The sequence below is a fragment of the Drosophila tropicalis genome, unplaced genomic scaffold (assembly GCF_018151085.1).
Source record: "Drosophila tropicalis isolate 14030-0801.00 unplaced genomic scaffold, ASM1815108v1 contig_169, whole genome shotgun sequence".
Classification (NCBI taxonomy): Eukaryota; Metazoa; Arthropoda; class Insecta; order Diptera; family Drosophilidae; genus Drosophila; species Drosophila tropicalis.
In genome coordinates this window covers 308,534-326,105 of record NW_027172614.1, presented here as the reverse complement: position 1 = coordinate 326,105, position 17,572 = coordinate 308,534, and the positions used below count along the sequence as shown (strand labels likewise).

Below are 17,572 nucleotides of genomic sequence, written 5' to 3'. Positions count from 1 at the left end.
AAATGTACATATGTATGTACATTTGAAATGCGGAAATGAATAGTGAATCAGGGGTTTCCATGGAATGCGGACAGTTCAGCGAAGTTTATGAGTTTTTAGGTTTTTGATTTCCTTTTAATATTTTATCTGCTATGCTAGCAAACTGAGCACAAGTATGTAAATACATACATACATACATATGCGTAAGCTGCTGATTTAAGACATAATGACAGTCCGACTAAAGGATGTTGATAAAAATAAACGCTGAAGTTTGAGTGGGCAACTCATCACCAGTTGCACATTCACACAAAAGCGCAAGCAATATGTTCTCTTCTCTTTTTGTTTAATGCATTCAAAAATATCTGCTATTTCACTCAGATTGGTGTGTTTTTTTAGTATTCGATGTGTAGCTCAAATACATTCCGTCTCACCTTTTTCGCCAGCCACAAATTCATGCCATCTCGCTCATTTCAGCGTGGAATATTTCGTTTAAGCCTTCTCACTCACTTTGGTAGAAAACCCGAATTTATGCTTCTTTATGTTTTGGACCGTAAGTTGTCTCCTGAGTCAAAATTCAGCATATGTATGTACATGTATGTACAATTTCCCGAAAACTGAGAATCTAGTTTGCATACAAAAAGACAGACGGAATGTGAACTTTGTATTAAGTCCTTTGCAAGGTAGGGTAAATGAATATCAAGATTCCAAGTATGTTCATATATACATACATATGTATGTTGACTAATTTTTTGTATATGCTATAAAAGACTGTATGGTGATTGCTCCTATCGAAGTCTATGTATTCATACAAACACGACGGACATGGCTATATTGATCTGCCAGTTAAAGCTAATCAAGCACATGTATGTATGTATGTATGTACATACATATGTACATATGTATGTACATCTATGTAAACTTTGTGATATCGGTACATACATATACATATGTATACTTTGTGATATCCTACTGTCTTTAATAATTTAATATATTGTTTGAAAATGAACTGCTTCATCATAACGTCATACTTGCATTTCCATCTCTTGCTTCCTTTTAATTAATTGCTAAAAACCAAACTAGAACATGAACATTTTTTAACCCGGCAACTATTTTCAAACATATATGTATGTACCTACATATGTACATATTTCAGAAAACATCTCAACAAACGCATACATACATATGTATGTATGTATTTATATGTATATCCAATGAGCCGTGAATGGTTTGTTTATGATAACAATAATTAAAATTTTTATTTCCATTTAATTGTCAGATTTACACTGTGGAAATTAATTAAAACAAGCAATAATGTCAAACACGCGACACATTCTTAGAACTTGTTCAATTCAATTTGTGGTAACATCCAAAAGTTGATAAAAACCGGCTTCAATACCCAAAATCACCCACCATAATTCGAACCCAATAAATTGTAAATTAAATTAAACGTTGCGTTGCATAAGTGCCACAATAATAATTTTCATTTTTGTTTTCGAACCACGAAATCAAGAACCGGATCTAAGCTCCGACTGCATGTGCACATATGTACATACATACATACATACGTACGTACATATGTACATATATGGCAAATATGTGCGTTGCATGAGTATGATTTACAACAAAAATCAGATCAGATCACCCACTCTAAATGCAAATCGCCTATCTCCTTCGAGTTACGCATAATTACAAAGTTACTCCATCATACTACCCCTCTCCCATTGCTTGATTCTCACCACTAGGTTTGACTTTGCTTTGTCGTTGCCTTTCCATTTGTCGTTTGTCGTTTGTAATGTGCCCGGAGGCCTCTCCAGTTACGTTGACAAGGCCTAAGATTTACGCAGTCAATTTGGTTGGGGCGTTGCCGTCTCTAGGGCAGCGACATTTTGGCAAGTGCCTGCACCTCCTTGGACAGAGTGTTAAGTGTGGCAAGAGCTTACGTAAAATACCTGGCAATTAGGTGCTCGCAATAAATATTCACTCACTCACCTTCTCGCCGACTACCTCACAAAACACACTCATTTTTACTTGCTCACTAGTTCACTGAAATTATGATTGCATTTTACAAGCAATTGTTGTTGCTGCGAGGCGTTCGGGCAAAGTGACCTGAAGCGTCAAATGACCTCACCCCTTTTATAGATCGATTAAATAACGACCATGCTACTGTTTCACTAAAACACACTTCAAAACTGCGTTAATTTCAAAATCAGAAAACTTTATTTTAAAGTTTACAGCTTTTTTGTTTGTTTCATAGACGACTAAGTCCAATCATCATCTGATTATTTACAAAGGCTTGACTATTGTAATCAAATAAATTAGACGACTTATGCTTGTATAATAACTGGGCTAGACATATTCTGCATTACCCAAATTTGGACCATTTTAAAATACAAGTACAAGTCGGACGACAAATTTTATGTAGTGTAGTGGTTTAGCCATTGGCACTTGTTATTGTTCTAGATATGCAAGTTTCAAATCGATTTGCGCTATGTAGCTGCCCATATTTACATGTGTTTGTTTGTGTTTTTGTATGTATGTGTATTAAAATAAATTGGCCGGATTTCGGTTACGGACTTACGCACAGGTGTGCGTAGGGGACAGCGGCACCATTCTTATTGTTGTAATTATAGCATGGTTGAAAACGTTTACTCAAATCTTAAGTTACTTAGGTGGCAACGCCGAATGCAATTTCAATAATCAAACTAGTTTTGGCAAACAAAACGCAATTTTGTTTATTTTATTTTTATTTTTTTTTGTTTCGTTTTTCTCACAGCCCACCAAAAAGCAAATTGTTCAAAAGTAAATGCCAAAACCGGAGGACCGGACTAACTTCAACCCGATGTACATAACTAAAGCCACATTTTTGATACTCTGAATTGAACTCTCCATGATTATTAGGGCATTAGTTGGACAATTTTAAGTTCAATTTTTAATAATATTTTAACTGGGTAATAACAAAACCTGGAAGCACTAGATTGAAATCTAAAAATTTTATATAAATTTCTTACGTCAGTCTGTTGAAATATGAAATATACCCTCTGTAAAGGGTATACTAAATAATGGGATATAAGAAGAAAAGTAAGGCCTAGCCAAATATCCGCATTGACTTTGGTCTATAGGGTGGGGTCCGTGCACATTGGAGACTTGTTTGGACCAGGGCAGCAGCATCGGGGACAGCATTTTGCATGTCCCACTCAGTGGCTCAGTGGTTCAAGTCTCTCAAAAGTAAAAGTTTGCCTTTTGAGTCTTAGTTTTGGTCTCAATTCTCGCTGATTTTATGGAGTATAAAAGCCTCATGTCTTAGACGATAGGCATTATTCAGCTTTGTGTTCTGGCTCAGAGTAAACCTTGTATTCTCAGAATGTTCAAATACGTAAGTAAATCCCATCCATCATGAGAATTTGTTCGAGTTCATTTTTTGAAAATTGTTTGTTTCTTTGTAGGTTGTTATTGCCGTTTTTTGTGTTTGCAGCTCTGCCGCAGCTCCAGGATATCTAGGGGGCTTGGCCGCTGCTCCAGCTCCTGCAATATCGTATGGTCATGCCTTGTCAGGACCGTCGATTGCATCATATGGCTTAGCGGCTCCTCAACTCAGTTATGCTGCACCTGCTTTGGCTCATGGCCCTGTCTTGGCTCATTCATCGATCTCGCTGGGACCCAAAATTAGCTATGCTTCACCAGCTCTTGCCGCCGCTCCGTTAGGACTAGCGCATGCTCCTCTAAGACTAGCACATGCTCCTCTGGGACTAGCACATGCCCCTCTTGGATTATCGCATGGTTCCTTGGCATCTCCCTATGGATTGGGTTTGGGATACAGATCTATTGCTGCTCCGGCTTTGTCTGCCCCAGCATTGGGCTTAGCCCATGGCTGGTAAGGTTAAAGTTATAAAATTTGCGGAATTTTCGGTCAAAAATAAAAAAAATGGGTAATCGTTTTAAAATTCTGTAATAAATTTCAATTATATTTCGTATTTCATAAAAAAAAATGCAAAAAAATGAGTCCTTTCTTTTGGTTTTTATTGTAGGCTTTGAGAGTTCTCACATGTCACAAGCCACTGCACCAAAACCGGGTCTTCACCAGCCATAGCCATACCCATGGCCCAATCCTAATCCGAGGCCCAATCCATGACCGTAGAGTCCATGGCCTCCGAGTCCCAATCCTCCCAGATATCCGTGGCCTAGTCCGTAACCACCTAGATAACTCTTCCCAATGATGGTCTTAGAAATGATAGGGGCATGATGATAACCCAATCCTAAACCCAAACCACCATAGTGGCCTCCGATATGGCCCAAGCCCAATCCCAATCCTAGGCCTAATCCTCCATATCCCAAGTCATGGCCCAGACCAATACTGGGTGCTGGCACGGGTGCGGGAACCGGAATCGACCAAGTGCCATGAATTAAGCATAGCACCAGCGTTATCAATGGCAGCATCTACGCATGGGTACGAAATCAATGAAATATCCTTTAATACTTTTTGGCCACCACTTACTCCTTTGTTCATGGTGAGGCAGTCGGCTTCTTGTCTCTGTTAACTCTGAACTACATCGATCGGGCCAACGTCTTTTATATACAATTGCAATTGACGAAAAAGGCCATTGATTATCCAATACTGTCCACCATTCAGAGTAATCTCATTTTTCTTAGGCAAACTGGCTATAAGCCATCATCCTTTCATTAGTCCAACACTTGTTTGTGGTTGCTTCAATTCATTTAAAAGTACAACTTTACGTTTTTGGTCCTCCATTGTATAATCTGAATGCATCACGTTTGGCATTTACCAGTTTCAGTTTGTTTATGGCTTGTAGCAGTTTGGTATTTAGTGGCATGGTTTAATTTTCCTGTTTTCGCTGTGAGTGTTGTGGGTGGGTCCACAAAATATCTCTAGAAATATACATTTTGAATGAGGCAACAACATTTGCCACCATAATAAGATCAATGTTTCCTTTAGTTATGTTTCCCGTGGAATATACAAATATACGTAATGAATTTCAACTTAAAGATGGAAGAGTAAAATTCACATTGTGAAGTCTTAATGGGATCGAGAAGTTTACAAGCCAAATTGCATCTATTGTAGGTTTTTTCGTGAACTCTATTTAACGTCTATTATAACTGTTATCATCGTCTTGCGTCAAGAGATTATTGAGATTTATGTTAATAGTAATGTATGGTAATATCTGTGACTGATAAATAAAATAAAACAATTATTGAGCAACGATTACATCGAGACGCCAACGTAATATCATAAAAACAAAGGCAACACTAAGAAAATAGCGACCAACTAACTCACTTTTTAGATACAAAGAAACAAGTAAGAAATGCTAAAAACAACAAAGTGGAAAAGATAAAGTCACTGACACTTGGAGTAACCCACGAAAACATAAACTTGAACTTGAAAACCAGTTTTGGGGAAGGTAAGTGGATCCCAGTGGAAAACGATTAATAGATATCATTGATGGTGTTCAGACAAAGCCGTAGTCAGAATACCTTAGGAACAGAACACATTGTTAAACTAAACTCTTAAACTTTAAATCTTTCAGGGACATGTTGGTGGGAATAATGGACGAATCCTCGAGTTGCTACGCCCATGGTATGTAGGCAGTGAAGAAAATGCAATCAAACCGGTTCGAGATGAAGAAGACACTTGCTGCGCAGCTGTAGTCGCTATTGTTTTGTTTTAAATGCAACGGTTTAGTTCGACACCAGAAGGCAAGGAAACCGCATAAAAATGTCCATAGTAAGTTTCAAACATTTTTAAATAAACAATATGAAAAAAATCATCTTAACTCTGTTTGATAGTCCCTTCTATATGTCTGCACGCTTACGTATGTCAGTTTATACGCCGAGGCCGCGACAGTGGTATATCATCAGCCGGTTGTCGTACATCATAGTCCATTGGACCTCGCTACTGAAGTTGAAGAGCATACCTCACATGAGCCACATGAAGAACATCCTGGCTATACAATTGTCGCCCCACTTACCAAAATAGCCCATGTCACTTACGACTCTGTCCCCATTTCTCATACGCCATTCGAGCATGTTCCGCTTTTCCAACGAATTGGACATGTGAAAACTATTCGCTTCTAGAAAGGATTACCAACAAAAAATAAACTCTTTTGGTACAGCAATTCAAATGACAAAGCATTGTTCTTTCGCGATACATATGTATAGATACCATTAAAGTGCTTTTATATAAAAATGGAGTAAGTAAGTAAAATAACTAAGTATTTTAAATTTATAAAACTCTTCTTAAGTGGTCCATACCATAAAATATTTCGACCACTTTTCAAGCACACTGGCCAACTGCCGCCCCTAAGAAAATCAAATTCATTCAAATTACGCGGTCGAAAGAGGGCGAGGCAAAAACAAAATTTGCCTGAATACTATAGAAGTCTATACATATACCAAATTTGGTAGTTTTAGTTCCCAAGTTTAACCCCTTCCACCCCTTTGTGAAATATTTTTAGACCCGCGACGTTACCAGACCCCACCTCTATAATGATTACCATTCATTTTTTGCCACTTCATGACAAAGTCAATGAGTCACGTAAGACTTGTCCCTCCCCCCTTGTGACAATTTCCAAAACCCCCTTCCCTTCCTTGGTGCTTTACGTGATTAACGGACGGTCCCTTACCTGTTCTTCTCATTGTCAGCAGATGTACGAATATGGCACAAGTCCAAATTTAAGCAATAGAACAGGAACAGGTGCCGAAGCAGAAACAAATTGTTACTTCAAAACAATTGAAAGACTCTCTACTTTGCAATACTGACGCCTGCAATGGCGGTTGCTTTTACTTAATAATCAATGGGTCACCTCTTACGTAGGAATTCATCAACGATTATTTAGCTTTCATAATTCCGCGCGATTCCGAGACTATAACCTAGCCCAATCCATTGGTATGTGGTTAAGCAAAATTTCGTTTTTTTCTTTGTCATATTATAATCGGATAATACTATCTTTTTCTTACACATTAATATTGCCATCTCCTTTTCGGTTTCTTGGCTTTAAAATTGAATTTAAATTTTTTTTATTTGCTGCTGTTTTGAATTTTTTGTTTCAACTGCAACAACTGTCGCGTGCTTCACTTAACGATTTGTGTTTAGGGAACTTGTTCCTGTCTACCCGCGTTTACAGGGTGGCCCTTGAGACTTTTGTAATGATAAATGATCGAGGTGGTTCAGTTTGTTTTGAGATAGCACTGTTGTTAAGGTTTCACCATAAAATTTGAATTTCAGTTAAATAATATTATTTGCTTTTAATAAAATACAATATAATTTAATTGATTGTCAATTAACATGACTGACAAACTTTTGGTCTCTTAAAATAGTGAATGATGGTGATGGGACAGCTTTAAAGGCAAAGCTTTCAAATGGGAATGTGGTGTGGCCAGAAGTTTGGGAAAAGCATAACCAATTGCCACCTTAGTGGTAGTGGTTTTAGGCCCCGGTATCGCACGATACCTGGGGGCAAAAGGTACTGCTTCCAAAATTGGTGGAAGCACTTGTGTTACCGTGGACAAATGCTGATGAATGGGTTGCGTATAGGTTGGTAGAATGGGAGCAGTCGCCGGAAGAAATGATGCAGGTGCAAACACTGGTGGGGCTGGAGCTACAGCTGGTAAAGCTTGTGAAGTCCAAACCGGGATTTGAGGTGGTATCGGAGCAGGTACTAATGGAGCTGCAGCTGGAACTAATGGAGCTGGACCATGTACTAATGGAGTGGGGCCAGGTACTAATGGAGTTGGAGCTGGTGCAATCGAAACTGGCGCTGGAGCCGATATCCAGGGAAATGCTTCTTCTGCTACTGGTGTCGGAGTAAAGTCAAGGTGATTTGGCAATCCAAATTGCAATGGTGGTGGTAGTGCCTCGAGGTGGTTTAAGTGATGCAAATGTGGTGGTGGTAGTGCCTCAAGATGGTTTAAGTGATGCAAATGTGGATGTTCAAAATTGTGTGAAGGACTGCCGTCTATCTTTGCCAGAAGGGTCATCAGAAGCATAGCCACAGTTAAAACCTATACAATAAGAGTTTAGCTTCACATCTATCAATACCATTATAATGATTCTCACCCATTTTAGTTGCCACATCTTTCTTAGCATTTGTTGTGCGTATGTTTGCCGTTCGTTAGCCTAGCTGTTAATGACTATCCATTAGCTATACGTCTTAATATATATAGCAAAATTTTGTCCCTCATGCTTTGGCATTTCTTTTCACTTTCAATCGGCCCAAAACACACTGTCTCATTGCACACCTCAACAAATGAAGTAATTGACTAGCCTTAGTTGGTAGTCCCCCCTCAAAAATATGTAAATTTAAAAGCAAAAAAAATTGAAATAAATCGTGACTTAAAATAAAATAACTTGTTGAATTCCATTACATAACAAAGAAATTAATTGACATGCTTTGCGATTTCTAACAAATATTAATACGACTACTTTAAATCGCTTTGTTTCATTTCAATCAAAGTTTTTAGTCTTTCCACTATTTGCCCCATGTTTACCTTTAATAATAGAGGCTTATCGTCCATTAAGGATTGATTGCAAATATAAATGAAAATAAAATAAACAAAAAATTGATGTAAAACAAATTTTATGTTTTCTACCTGTACCTGTGTACCAAAAATAAGCCAAAGGTAATTTATATCAACTGTTTTGTTATGGTTTTATTTAAATTTTAATTTTTAAATTAAAATACAGCGGGGGTTGGGACAGCAGCGTAAGGAGCAGCATAGGGCGATGCTAAAGGTGCGGCAAAAGGAGCGGACAAATATGGAGATGCATAAGGTGCAGCGTAGGACGATACTAGAGGAGCAGCAGCCAATGAAGCGGCTAAGGGGGCAGCTACAGGGGCTGCGGCGTATTTGGCGACCACAGCTGGAGCTGCCGGAATGCCGGATACATAACGACTGGAGAATGGAGCGGTAAACTGGAATGGTGCCGTGGTATAGGATGACAGCGTGCCATCATAATTGTTACGAACGTCCACTTGGCTGCTGCCACCAGAGGCATATAGTGGGGCATTAGCATAGGCCAGGGGCAGAGGCGCCAACACACCAGGCTTAGCCCAAGAGCAAGCAATAAGAGCGGCAATAACGAGCTTTAAAGAGAAAAAAATTGCCTTAAAAGTTTAAAGGGTTTGCGTCGAACTTTTTCGTTTGATAAAACTTACGAATTTGTACATTTTGTTGATTAGTTTCAAACTGAAGACTTATACTGACTGGTCCTAAACTATTTGGGTGTTTATATACAACGCAAATAGCGATTCTGCTTCATTTTTTGTCACTTCTTTTTTGCCAGTTGCATACTTGATACTCGGCTTATTCAGACGTGATCCGATGGTTAATCATTTACCTAACGAAAAGTATCGGAAGTCTTGCAGCTTACTTGCTCTAATTTGTATGCAATCACGGTCCGTGAAACAGTTGGTGGCCTAGGTCTGTTTCGCAGCAATTAACGTTTGGTCGTAATCTAAGCCAAATCGGCCATAAAACTTTACGCCTTTCCCTATTCCCCGCCCCATTCCTTTTTGCCCGTTAGTGGGCATTTACATAAGGTCGATACCATTATATTACAGTGGTAAATTTGTCTTCACATTCAGGTCGATATTGCTTTAACATCTTTGTAGGATTTGTGATATGACCTTGAGACAACAGGATGAGAGGTCTTATAACTACAGCTAGAAACAAGGCGCACAATCATCATAACAATCATCGTCATTACCAGCGTTGGCATGAGCATCACAGATCTTGCCCCTGCCCCATCATTCATATGCCTTAATTGACCAGTGAGATGGTGAAACCGGCTCTCAGATTTAATGAGCGGCAATCTCAGTTACGGTCACGTGCTGACTCTTGCTTAAATATCTGACGTCGAGGCTTCTCAGAAGAGTTTATATGGTGACTCTGCTCTCTGCTGCTGTAAATCCAACTTCTTTTCCGCATTTTGTTCTGGGGATAATTTCTCAAGGCTGCATATATATTTTGCTTTATAATTTTCCTCAAGCATGTGATAGTATTTGTATCTACTCTTCTATCCGTTAATGAAAACAACATTTACGAAATCAATTTAAGACACAATTGGCCTATACTAAATAACGGTCAGACTTTTTAGTAGGTGATTTTCTGACAAACATCTGTTGTACTTCCTTAAGTTAACCTTCAACTGAAAATTCTTTCATTTCATCAGAGATTAATTTTGTTGTTATATTAAAATTAATTTCATTGTACCGTTTCAAAAGACATTAAGTCTTTTTATTGGCAAAAGCTAAAATTAATTCAATGTATTTAATCACAGAATTCCTGTTTTGTGCTTGTGGGAAAGCAGGTTCTTAACATTTCTCTATTATGGATCCAGATTTGTGAGAGTTCCGTTCCGTAAACTGAACTGAAAACTGATCGATACGTTTTTAATAGCAGTCCATTTCATGTCATAAAGTCTTCTTCATATGCAAACTTATGTAAACACATCTTTTGACGATGGACTCCTAGACCAATATGGTATATAAGGGTCGCCATAATTCCTGTAATAGGTAGAAGAAAGGAGGCATACCATCTGGTTTCCACCCAGATCTCCCATAACTCTGTTGTCATAAAGCTGATTTTCTTCCACACTAATTTAAGTATTGCAATTTCGTAAATATCTGATTAAAAATAGTCAAATTATGCGTATAAACGGTTTCCATCATGTGAACTAAAAGGGGGAACTTGGCCATTGTGTGTTTTTTCAAGACACATCTCAATTTGATCTCATGAATTTAAAATGATTTTTTCGCTTGATACACAGCATACCAAAGTCGACCTGATGACTTACCTCCTATTTGATAGAAAAAGATGTATACTAATTCAGTTTCTAAATTCATTTTTTATAACTGTTAATAAACTTTCATTTACAGCTACCAAAAATTTGTAGTTAACATCTCCTTATTTGACACACACAGTAACATGTATATATGTTTGTACCTTACGCTTTCCAATGGTTTGATACACTCCATTTACGGTAGAGAGTATTTAAAAGTCCACTTTGCGTTTTGCTTTCTGAACGTTTTGTTTCACAATCGTTATCTTCCATTGCCTGTGCTAGCTAGAGTGAAAGGTGCAATCGACCAATGGTTAAATGAATGAAGACTTCTTCACATCATTGATGATGATGACCTTGACGCTTTATGCAAATGCAGACAAGTCTTTTTTAAGGTTAGATGGCAAGTTTGATTTTTATTATTCACTATTTTGGTAAAATGATGATCAGTCTGGATGACTTTATTTTTATTTTATTGTTACACTTAGGTAAGCATTAACGTCTTTGGATCTGCGGCGTTCCATATGAAGTGAGACCCGTGGTGTGTGGTACGCTGGCATAGGGTGCACCTGCCTGAAGCGGCAACTGGGCGACATTTAGAGGAGTAAGGCCAAACGGTACAGGAAGTTTGAGATTTAAGGAGTTGGAATCAATTCCTTGGGCTATTGATCGTGCCTGCAAAGAAACTGCAGGAGGAGCAGGAACTGCAGCAGATACGGGTGGCGCCGGTTGTATGGAGGCCAATGGAGCTGAGGCAGCTGCTCCTCCAAACACGTAACCATGACTGGTCAAGGCCTGGGTGAATGCTGCATGTTCCAAAGCGGGGGCAGCAAATTCCCTTACCACTTGATGATCTTGATGGTGCGGCTGTGTTTGTTGTTGGTACTGTTGCGATGGTTGGTGGTATTGCTGATGTCTCCTGGTGGCTGCTACACTGCGACTTGGAGCTGGATAGTGGTAATAGGCCACCTGTGAACTGGGTGTGATGGTGTACTCCAAATCCTTGCCCAAATGAGAGGCGTCACCGTGCACCACTATCACCATTATTAAACACCCAATTAAATGCTGTAATTTCATTATAGATTTATTCTTAATAATTCAACTGGAATGTCAAATTAGAGCTCACACTAATTTTTGGGACCATTTCGTAGTATTTGGAGACGATTTCGTTCACTATTGCGATCAGTCTTTTAATAAATCGATCAACCAATTCTTTATTGAGCGTTAATCTTCACTGTCGAAGCTTTTGTAGCTGATTAAAATTTGTTAGCCAATTGAAGATGCTTTTTATACTCCTCTTCCTCCAACGGGGAGTCATCATTATTCAGTTCTCGCAGTTCAGTTCGGTTTAGTTCAAGCCAAGACCAGTTCATAGCTTCTCTCTCTTCTCTCTTTGTCCGTCGATCTCTCTACTTATCTCTCACTTATTCTCTCAAAAAATGTGTTTGCTTTTGTGCTTTGGTGTTTTTATACCCTTGCAGAGGGTATACAGCACATTTGTCAAAATAGGACCGATTGGACAATTTTACACATGGCGTAATAAACCACAATAACGTATGTATATTGTATACAGATATTCCAATATTTCGAGTTTAATTGCGATATTTCGGGGACAGAAGGCGCGCATACTACAGGCGCACGGATTATTATAGCTGTTAATGACCAAGCCAAATTTGATCAAGATTGGATAACTATATCATAAAGTTCTCATAGGAACGATCCTCCGAAAATATGTCCGCTACATTTCTCCAGCTTAAATTTCTAGGACGCTCTTTCCCGGAAAATCGACCAAACGAAAGAGTATACAAACTGCAGCATGGCTGAAGTTAGCCTCGGCTCTCTGTTGTTTTTTTAAAGGCTGTACTATGTTTTGTTTATTTATTTTGTGTCTATTGATAATATTTGGTTTGTCTTGCTTATAAATCACAATGTTGGTCGTTTTTATTGGCATCTAAACTATGCAAGCTGCGGTTAGAGAGCAAAGGCGTAGTAAAAAGGGGGGTCAGCAAGATTATGCGGAATATTTTTCGCAAAACCAAAGTCGTTTGAATCTAGTCGGATTTTTTTAAGTGTTATTGATAAACAAGACTCGCCTCACAATCGTTGCCGCCAGAAAATGAAAGTGCATCTATCACATGTTATTGTTACTAGTTTTAACATAGGGAAATGAGGACACTCTTTGCCTGGATTTACCCATCCCCATATCGACGCTCCTAGTAAATCCCAATAGAGACATGCATTCATTCCATGTCGACACTTTGGCCAGCATTTTTAGCTTATTAAACAACAAATCGACTATCATGTGACAGAAGCCAAAAAAGCCGCACAATAACATAAAACCCATTAAGCCCCTCTCCTTTCCACACTCTTGATAAAAACTAAAGACACGTTGTTGTGGCGTCGAGCTTTGCATGTTAAAGACCCAATAATAATACTAGTGTTGTTGTCTCTCTAAATATACAAGAAATTCAGTTTGAAAAACAACCAGAGAGATTCGCGTTTGCTTGTTGACCTCCGGCTAGTAGGTAGACTCAATCTCATCATAATCGAAACGTATTCGCATTTCATTTAAAGCTAATAAAACCATTCGTCTTCACACAGAAATGTATGCACAGCGTTAGCCGATGACCCATTTCGTTATAAACTTTGACTCTCAACCCATTTTAGAGTAAGGTTGGTCAGTAAAGAGGAAACGGTAAGTATTGAAATAGGCATTTGCTTTTCAAGTCAAAAGCTCTAAGACCATACGCTTACTCGAATGAACTGTTTCATCATTTTCCAATTCTCCTGGACATCTTCAGAGTAAGTTTGTTAATCAGTCGCTCAGCACAGAGACGCGTCTTTTCATGGCCTTCATTTTTGAAATTGACGCCAAAAATTTTGCATTTAATTATGTAGACGTGAGTATAAGTAGATGTATCTTTTTGGCACTACAAAATCATAATTGATGCATAGGAATTCTCGCATATTTTCATTTTAATTAATAGCTAAATTGTGTTAATAGATAAATATGCATGTATATATGTTTGTTTTATTTAAATTAGTATGTAAGTGTGTGATTACCAGGCGGATGGGCTGGCAAAGGCAAGTTGTGGCGGAGCTGCATAAAATGCTGTTGGTAGAGGCAGAGATGAAGCATGAAGGCGGAATGAAGGTGAAGGTGGAGCTGGCAAATGATATGCAGAAGGTGCAACTTTGGAAAGGAGTTGTGGAGAAGCAGCTGCGAATCCGGAATATGTTGTGGTGGTGGTTGTGACTGGTATTCCTAAGGAATATTTGATGGCAGGATTATGATATTTAAACAAAGATGGTTGTGGCGCACCATACGCCAGTGGCGCAGTAAGTGGATAAGGTGGCAAAGGTGCACCATATACTGCTGGTACACCGACAGGAGCTTGTACCACAGGTCCTGGCACAGCGACAGGCAAGCCAACTGGAACTGGAACTGAAATTGGTACGCCTACCGCAGACCCCTGACCATGTAAAAAGGTTCCAAAAACAGGGGAAGAGCACAGTAAAAGAATCTGGATGAAACATATATATATATACCTATATAGGGAACCTGTATTACCAAAACTTTAATTTTATATTTTACATACAATTGCCAACATATTTTTCGCACTTCCGATTTTGGTTTCCATTTGAATCAAGTCACAACTGCACAACACTTTCACACGTAATGAATGAATTTTAGGTAACCCTTCAGGTTTTATATATACCACGATTACCCATTACGATTTTCAACTAATCGACAATGGAAAACAGAAAAATGTAAAACTCCATTACGGGAGCACTTCATGACAGCAAAAACAAAAAGCAGACTACGTGCAGTTAGCAAGTAAATCCAAATCGTGCTTTAAATGCATGCTTCCACATTTTGCAATCCCTTTCGGCCTCTTTTACTCCACTTCCATGAACGCATTATATTGTGACGAAATTTAAAGAAAAATTTTATCCAGTCTGTTTTATAAAACTTTTTTAAAGCTATACTCGATAATATTAATAATTTTTGGTACTCACAAATATTTTCAAGCAGTATTTATCAATTCTGTAAGCGTCTGCTATTTATGTGCAATAACTATAAATCAAATACTATATATATATTATAGTCTTTGTGGCACTTAAATGCGGTCAGGAAATAATAACAACTTTGTTAACCATCTTTGTCTCCCCAAGTACACTCCAACTCAACTCCACTTAACTTGAGTCAACTTTTACTGCAGTTGCTGCGATCACGTTCCCAGCACCTTAATGCCTTATGACTCTGACTCTGATGGATAGCCATTGCCAACATATAAATGCCAAAATATCACACGCCCGTTAAAAGTCAATTTATTATGACCACCGAACAAGATGTAAAATTATTGTACAAAGAGCAGTCAACAGGTTTATCAAATCAACTGCCTAAAAGTGGGCCCTGAATCGTAACTATTAAAGGAATTGCCTGCTTTTGGGCAATTAACTTGGCTTCCAAATGCGACACACGCGTGCTTTGTAGCAGCCGACAGGAAGGACTTGAAGAGGGTGTAAGCAGGTTGTAAACTTTGAAGGAATCTCCATAACGAAGTGGATAATTCAGAAATCAATATGTTTACCTCATGAAAGCCGATTCGTGGAGATGTTCGTCGTTTTGCTGTTTCGAGTGCAGCGCACACGACTCACCTTTAAGGGCTTCGAGTGGGCGCTGATACTAGCAGATGCTGCTAAGGAGCATGTCAATGCCAACAGCAGCAGCCACGTCTGCTGGCTTCTAATGCTCCGTTAATCGTTGCACGTGTCTTAGAGTGGGACACATGGAAGTAAAAAAGCATGTGGCGTTTACCTTTTATTTGGAGCGCTATTCGGCGGATATAATTGCCTTAGAGAGTAGAAGTATCTTGTACAGTGCATTATATCTTTGTGAGCCTTAGATTGAATTGTGTAAGAATAGAAGTTAAATTTAAAGTATTACCAACTACTATTTTGCTAAATCAAATTTGTTAGAATATCTCAGTCAGTTAGTGTTATAATATCTCAGTGTTGCCTGTTCAAATTGCATACCCAGTTTTAATTATTCATTATATGTACATATACAGTTACTTCTAACTCTTTCTTCGTCTTTTCAATCAAGCAAATTACTCATTCGCCCCATTGGCTGGCATTGAACTCACAAGAACAGCATTGTCCACGGGTCATATACACGTTTATCCGTATAAGATTATTGACAGCGAATCCCTTTAGTAATAAACAATAACAAAATAAAAAATTGAAGCAGAACAAAAAAAACAAAAACTCACTGTCATCGTTCACTACAAGGTCATCTCTGTCATGTCCACCATCAACATTCGCATCATTATCGTCAGAATTGTCATCTGAGGGCGAGCGTGTGCAATGGTTAGAAACGTGCATTTCCTGCGGCTCCTGTACCATGCGCAGTTTTGAGTTTAGTGACCTCTTTGGCTTTGCCTTTAATTAAAACCATTTTGTTCTCGATTTCAATGGTCAGCTTAATTGCTACAGTCAGATAAAGTGTGTTGGCAGAAATGCTTTTCATACGAGAAATGCAATCAAACTGGAAGATCAAGAGATATGTTGGGTCCTTGCCCTGGTTCTATTTGAAAGTGGGCGTTCAGCAACTTATTCACAAACTAAATCAGAATACAAGGCAAGCAATCAGAAGGCGTAAATAAACAATCGAGTATATTGGTCTTTTCGCCAATTCTATTTCTATTTAGTTGGCTTGCAGTCTTGGGTCTGGTGAACATTTAAAATCGACAAGCATACATTTAGGCGAGACAATTTAATTGAATATCGTATCTTTGGGTACTGAGATTTCTAATCAACCCACAACAATGAGTACATAGAGCATAGATCTTTGAGAACAGAGAACAACGAAAACAGGTGTTTCATTTACGAGGTTATGGGAAAAACAAAATCGCCCAAAGTATGCCAGCTAAAAATTGCATCCACTATTCAGATAGTTTTCAGCCTTTGGTGTTGAATGAATATTGTCGCAAATTCTTTTTCAAGTAGGAAGTGCCTCAAGGTCTCTTTATTTTTGTCTGCATTTTTGTCTGTACACTGATGTTTGATACCATTGTTGATTTCTTTTTCTTTAAAAAATAACAGCGCTGACAATCATGAGTAATAATTTATGCTAAGCTTGTCGTGATTATGATTATATATTTTACAAATGGTTTGCTCTAAGCCCAAGGCCTTAATAATGTGTGAGCATAACAGGATTTCGATTATATGAGCACTTAGTCTCACAATCCCACTCAACAGCAATCATTTTGACTTACAATTAGCAACTTTTATTTATATTTCTTTGTTGACAGTTTTTATGCGAAGTTTTCAATTTGCGAAATGCTTGCAGCAAAAGGCAAATAATTAGGCCAGGCGACGCACTTTCCAGATTGGCAACAACAACATCGACAGCAGAAACAACCTGTTGACAGGCGTTTGTCGCTTGAGTCTTTTTAAGTTGGTATTGGAGTTAATAATTTCTTGGAGAGCAGAGCCGAAGCATTTGCAATGCCATTAAATATGTATGTTTGCACATGTGAATGTTTTAATCATGCACTATTTTATGAGTAAGTTTCAACACATAATATTGGAACGATTTGAATTACCCTCGAATTGGCACACATTTTCCGCTTGGTCATACTGACATGGGAAGGCAATTGGTCAACTCTTGATCATGAGGTAGAAACGCTTTAAGTTTCTAGCATGGGAAAGAAATACATACATACTAATATACATACATACATATACATATGTAGCTGTGTATATAGGTAATACATGTTACATGTAATTCGCTTA

The 17,572-nt window shown here is 38.3% G+C and overlaps 7 protein-coding genes across 7 annotated transcripts; 2 read left to right on the top strand and 5 right to left on the bottom strand.

Annotated features, from left to right (window-relative positions):
- The first annotated feature begins 3,315 nt into the window (after positions 1–3,315).
- On the top strand, positions 3,316–3,964 carry LOC137571975 (cuticle protein 12.5). Its single transcript, XM_068283740.1, has 2 exons — positions 3,316–3,352; positions 3,423–3,964. Exons 1-2 carry the CDS (start codon positions 3,341–3,343, stop codon positions 3,852–3,854), a joined length of 444 nt encoding a protein of 147 aa, XP_068139841.1. The 5' UTR covers positions 3,316–3,340; the 3' UTR covers positions 3,855–3,964.
- Positions 3,965–4,053: 89 nt separating this feature from the next.
- Positions 4,054–4,483, bottom strand: LOC137571993 (glycine-rich protein). Its single transcript, XM_068283760.1, has 2 exons — positions 4,472–4,483; positions 4,054–4,413 (listed from the first exon to the last, which is right to left on the bottom strand). The coding sequence occupies exons 1-2, from the start codon at positions 4,481–4,483 to the stop codon at positions 4,054–4,056; spliced, it is 372 nt and encodes a 123-aa protein (XP_068139861.1).
- A 1,224-nt stretch (positions 4,484–5,707) lies between these two features.
- Positions 5,708–6,066, top strand: LOC137571992 (uncharacterized). Its single transcript, XM_068283759.1, has 2 exons — positions 5,708–5,716; positions 5,779–6,066. Exons 1-2 carry the CDS (start codon positions 5,708–5,710, stop codon positions 6,064–6,066), a joined length of 297 nt encoding a protein of 98 aa, XP_068139860.1.
- Positions 6,067–7,299: 1,233 nt separating this feature from the next.
- LOC137571991 (uncharacterized) lies at positions 7,300–7,824 on the bottom strand (the record flags this gene model as incomplete). Its single annotated transcript, XM_068283758.1, has 1 exon — positions 7,300–7,824. A coding segment is annotated over one exon (525 nt), but the record flags the coding sequence as incomplete, so codon positions are not given.
- An 839-nt stretch (positions 7,825–8,663) lies between these two features.
- On the bottom strand, positions 8,664–9,179 carry LOC137571990 (pupal cuticle protein C1B). The gene is made up of 2 exons (XM_068283757.1): positions 9,147–9,179; positions 8,664–9,074 (listed from the first exon to the last, which is right to left on the bottom strand). The coding sequence occupies exons 1-2, from the start codon at positions 9,156–9,158 to the stop codon at positions 8,664–8,666; spliced, it is 423 nt and encodes a 140-aa protein (XP_068139858.1). The 5' UTR covers positions 9,159–9,179.
- Positions 9,180–11,179: 2,000 nt separating this feature from the next.
- On the bottom strand, positions 11,180–12,000 carry LOC137572046 (uncharacterized). Its single transcript, XM_068283823.1, has 2 exons — positions 11,898–12,000; positions 11,180–11,836 (listed from the first exon to the last, which is right to left on the bottom strand). The coding sequence occupies exons 1-2, from the start codon at positions 11,913–11,915 to the stop codon at positions 11,267–11,269; spliced, it is 588 nt and encodes a 195-aa protein (XP_068139924.1). The 5' UTR covers positions 11,916–12,000; the 3' UTR covers positions 11,180–11,266.
- Positions 12,001–13,830: 1,830 nt separating this feature from the next.
- Positions 13,831–17,415, bottom strand: LOC137571989 (uncharacterized). Its single transcript, XM_068283756.1, has 2 exons — positions 17,383–17,415; positions 13,831–14,295 (listed from the first exon to the last, which is right to left on the bottom strand). Exons 1-2 carry the CDS (start codon positions 17,413–17,415, stop codon positions 13,831–13,833), a joined length of 498 nt encoding a protein of 165 aa, XP_068139857.1.
- Positions 17,416–17,572: the final 157 nt, after the last annotated feature.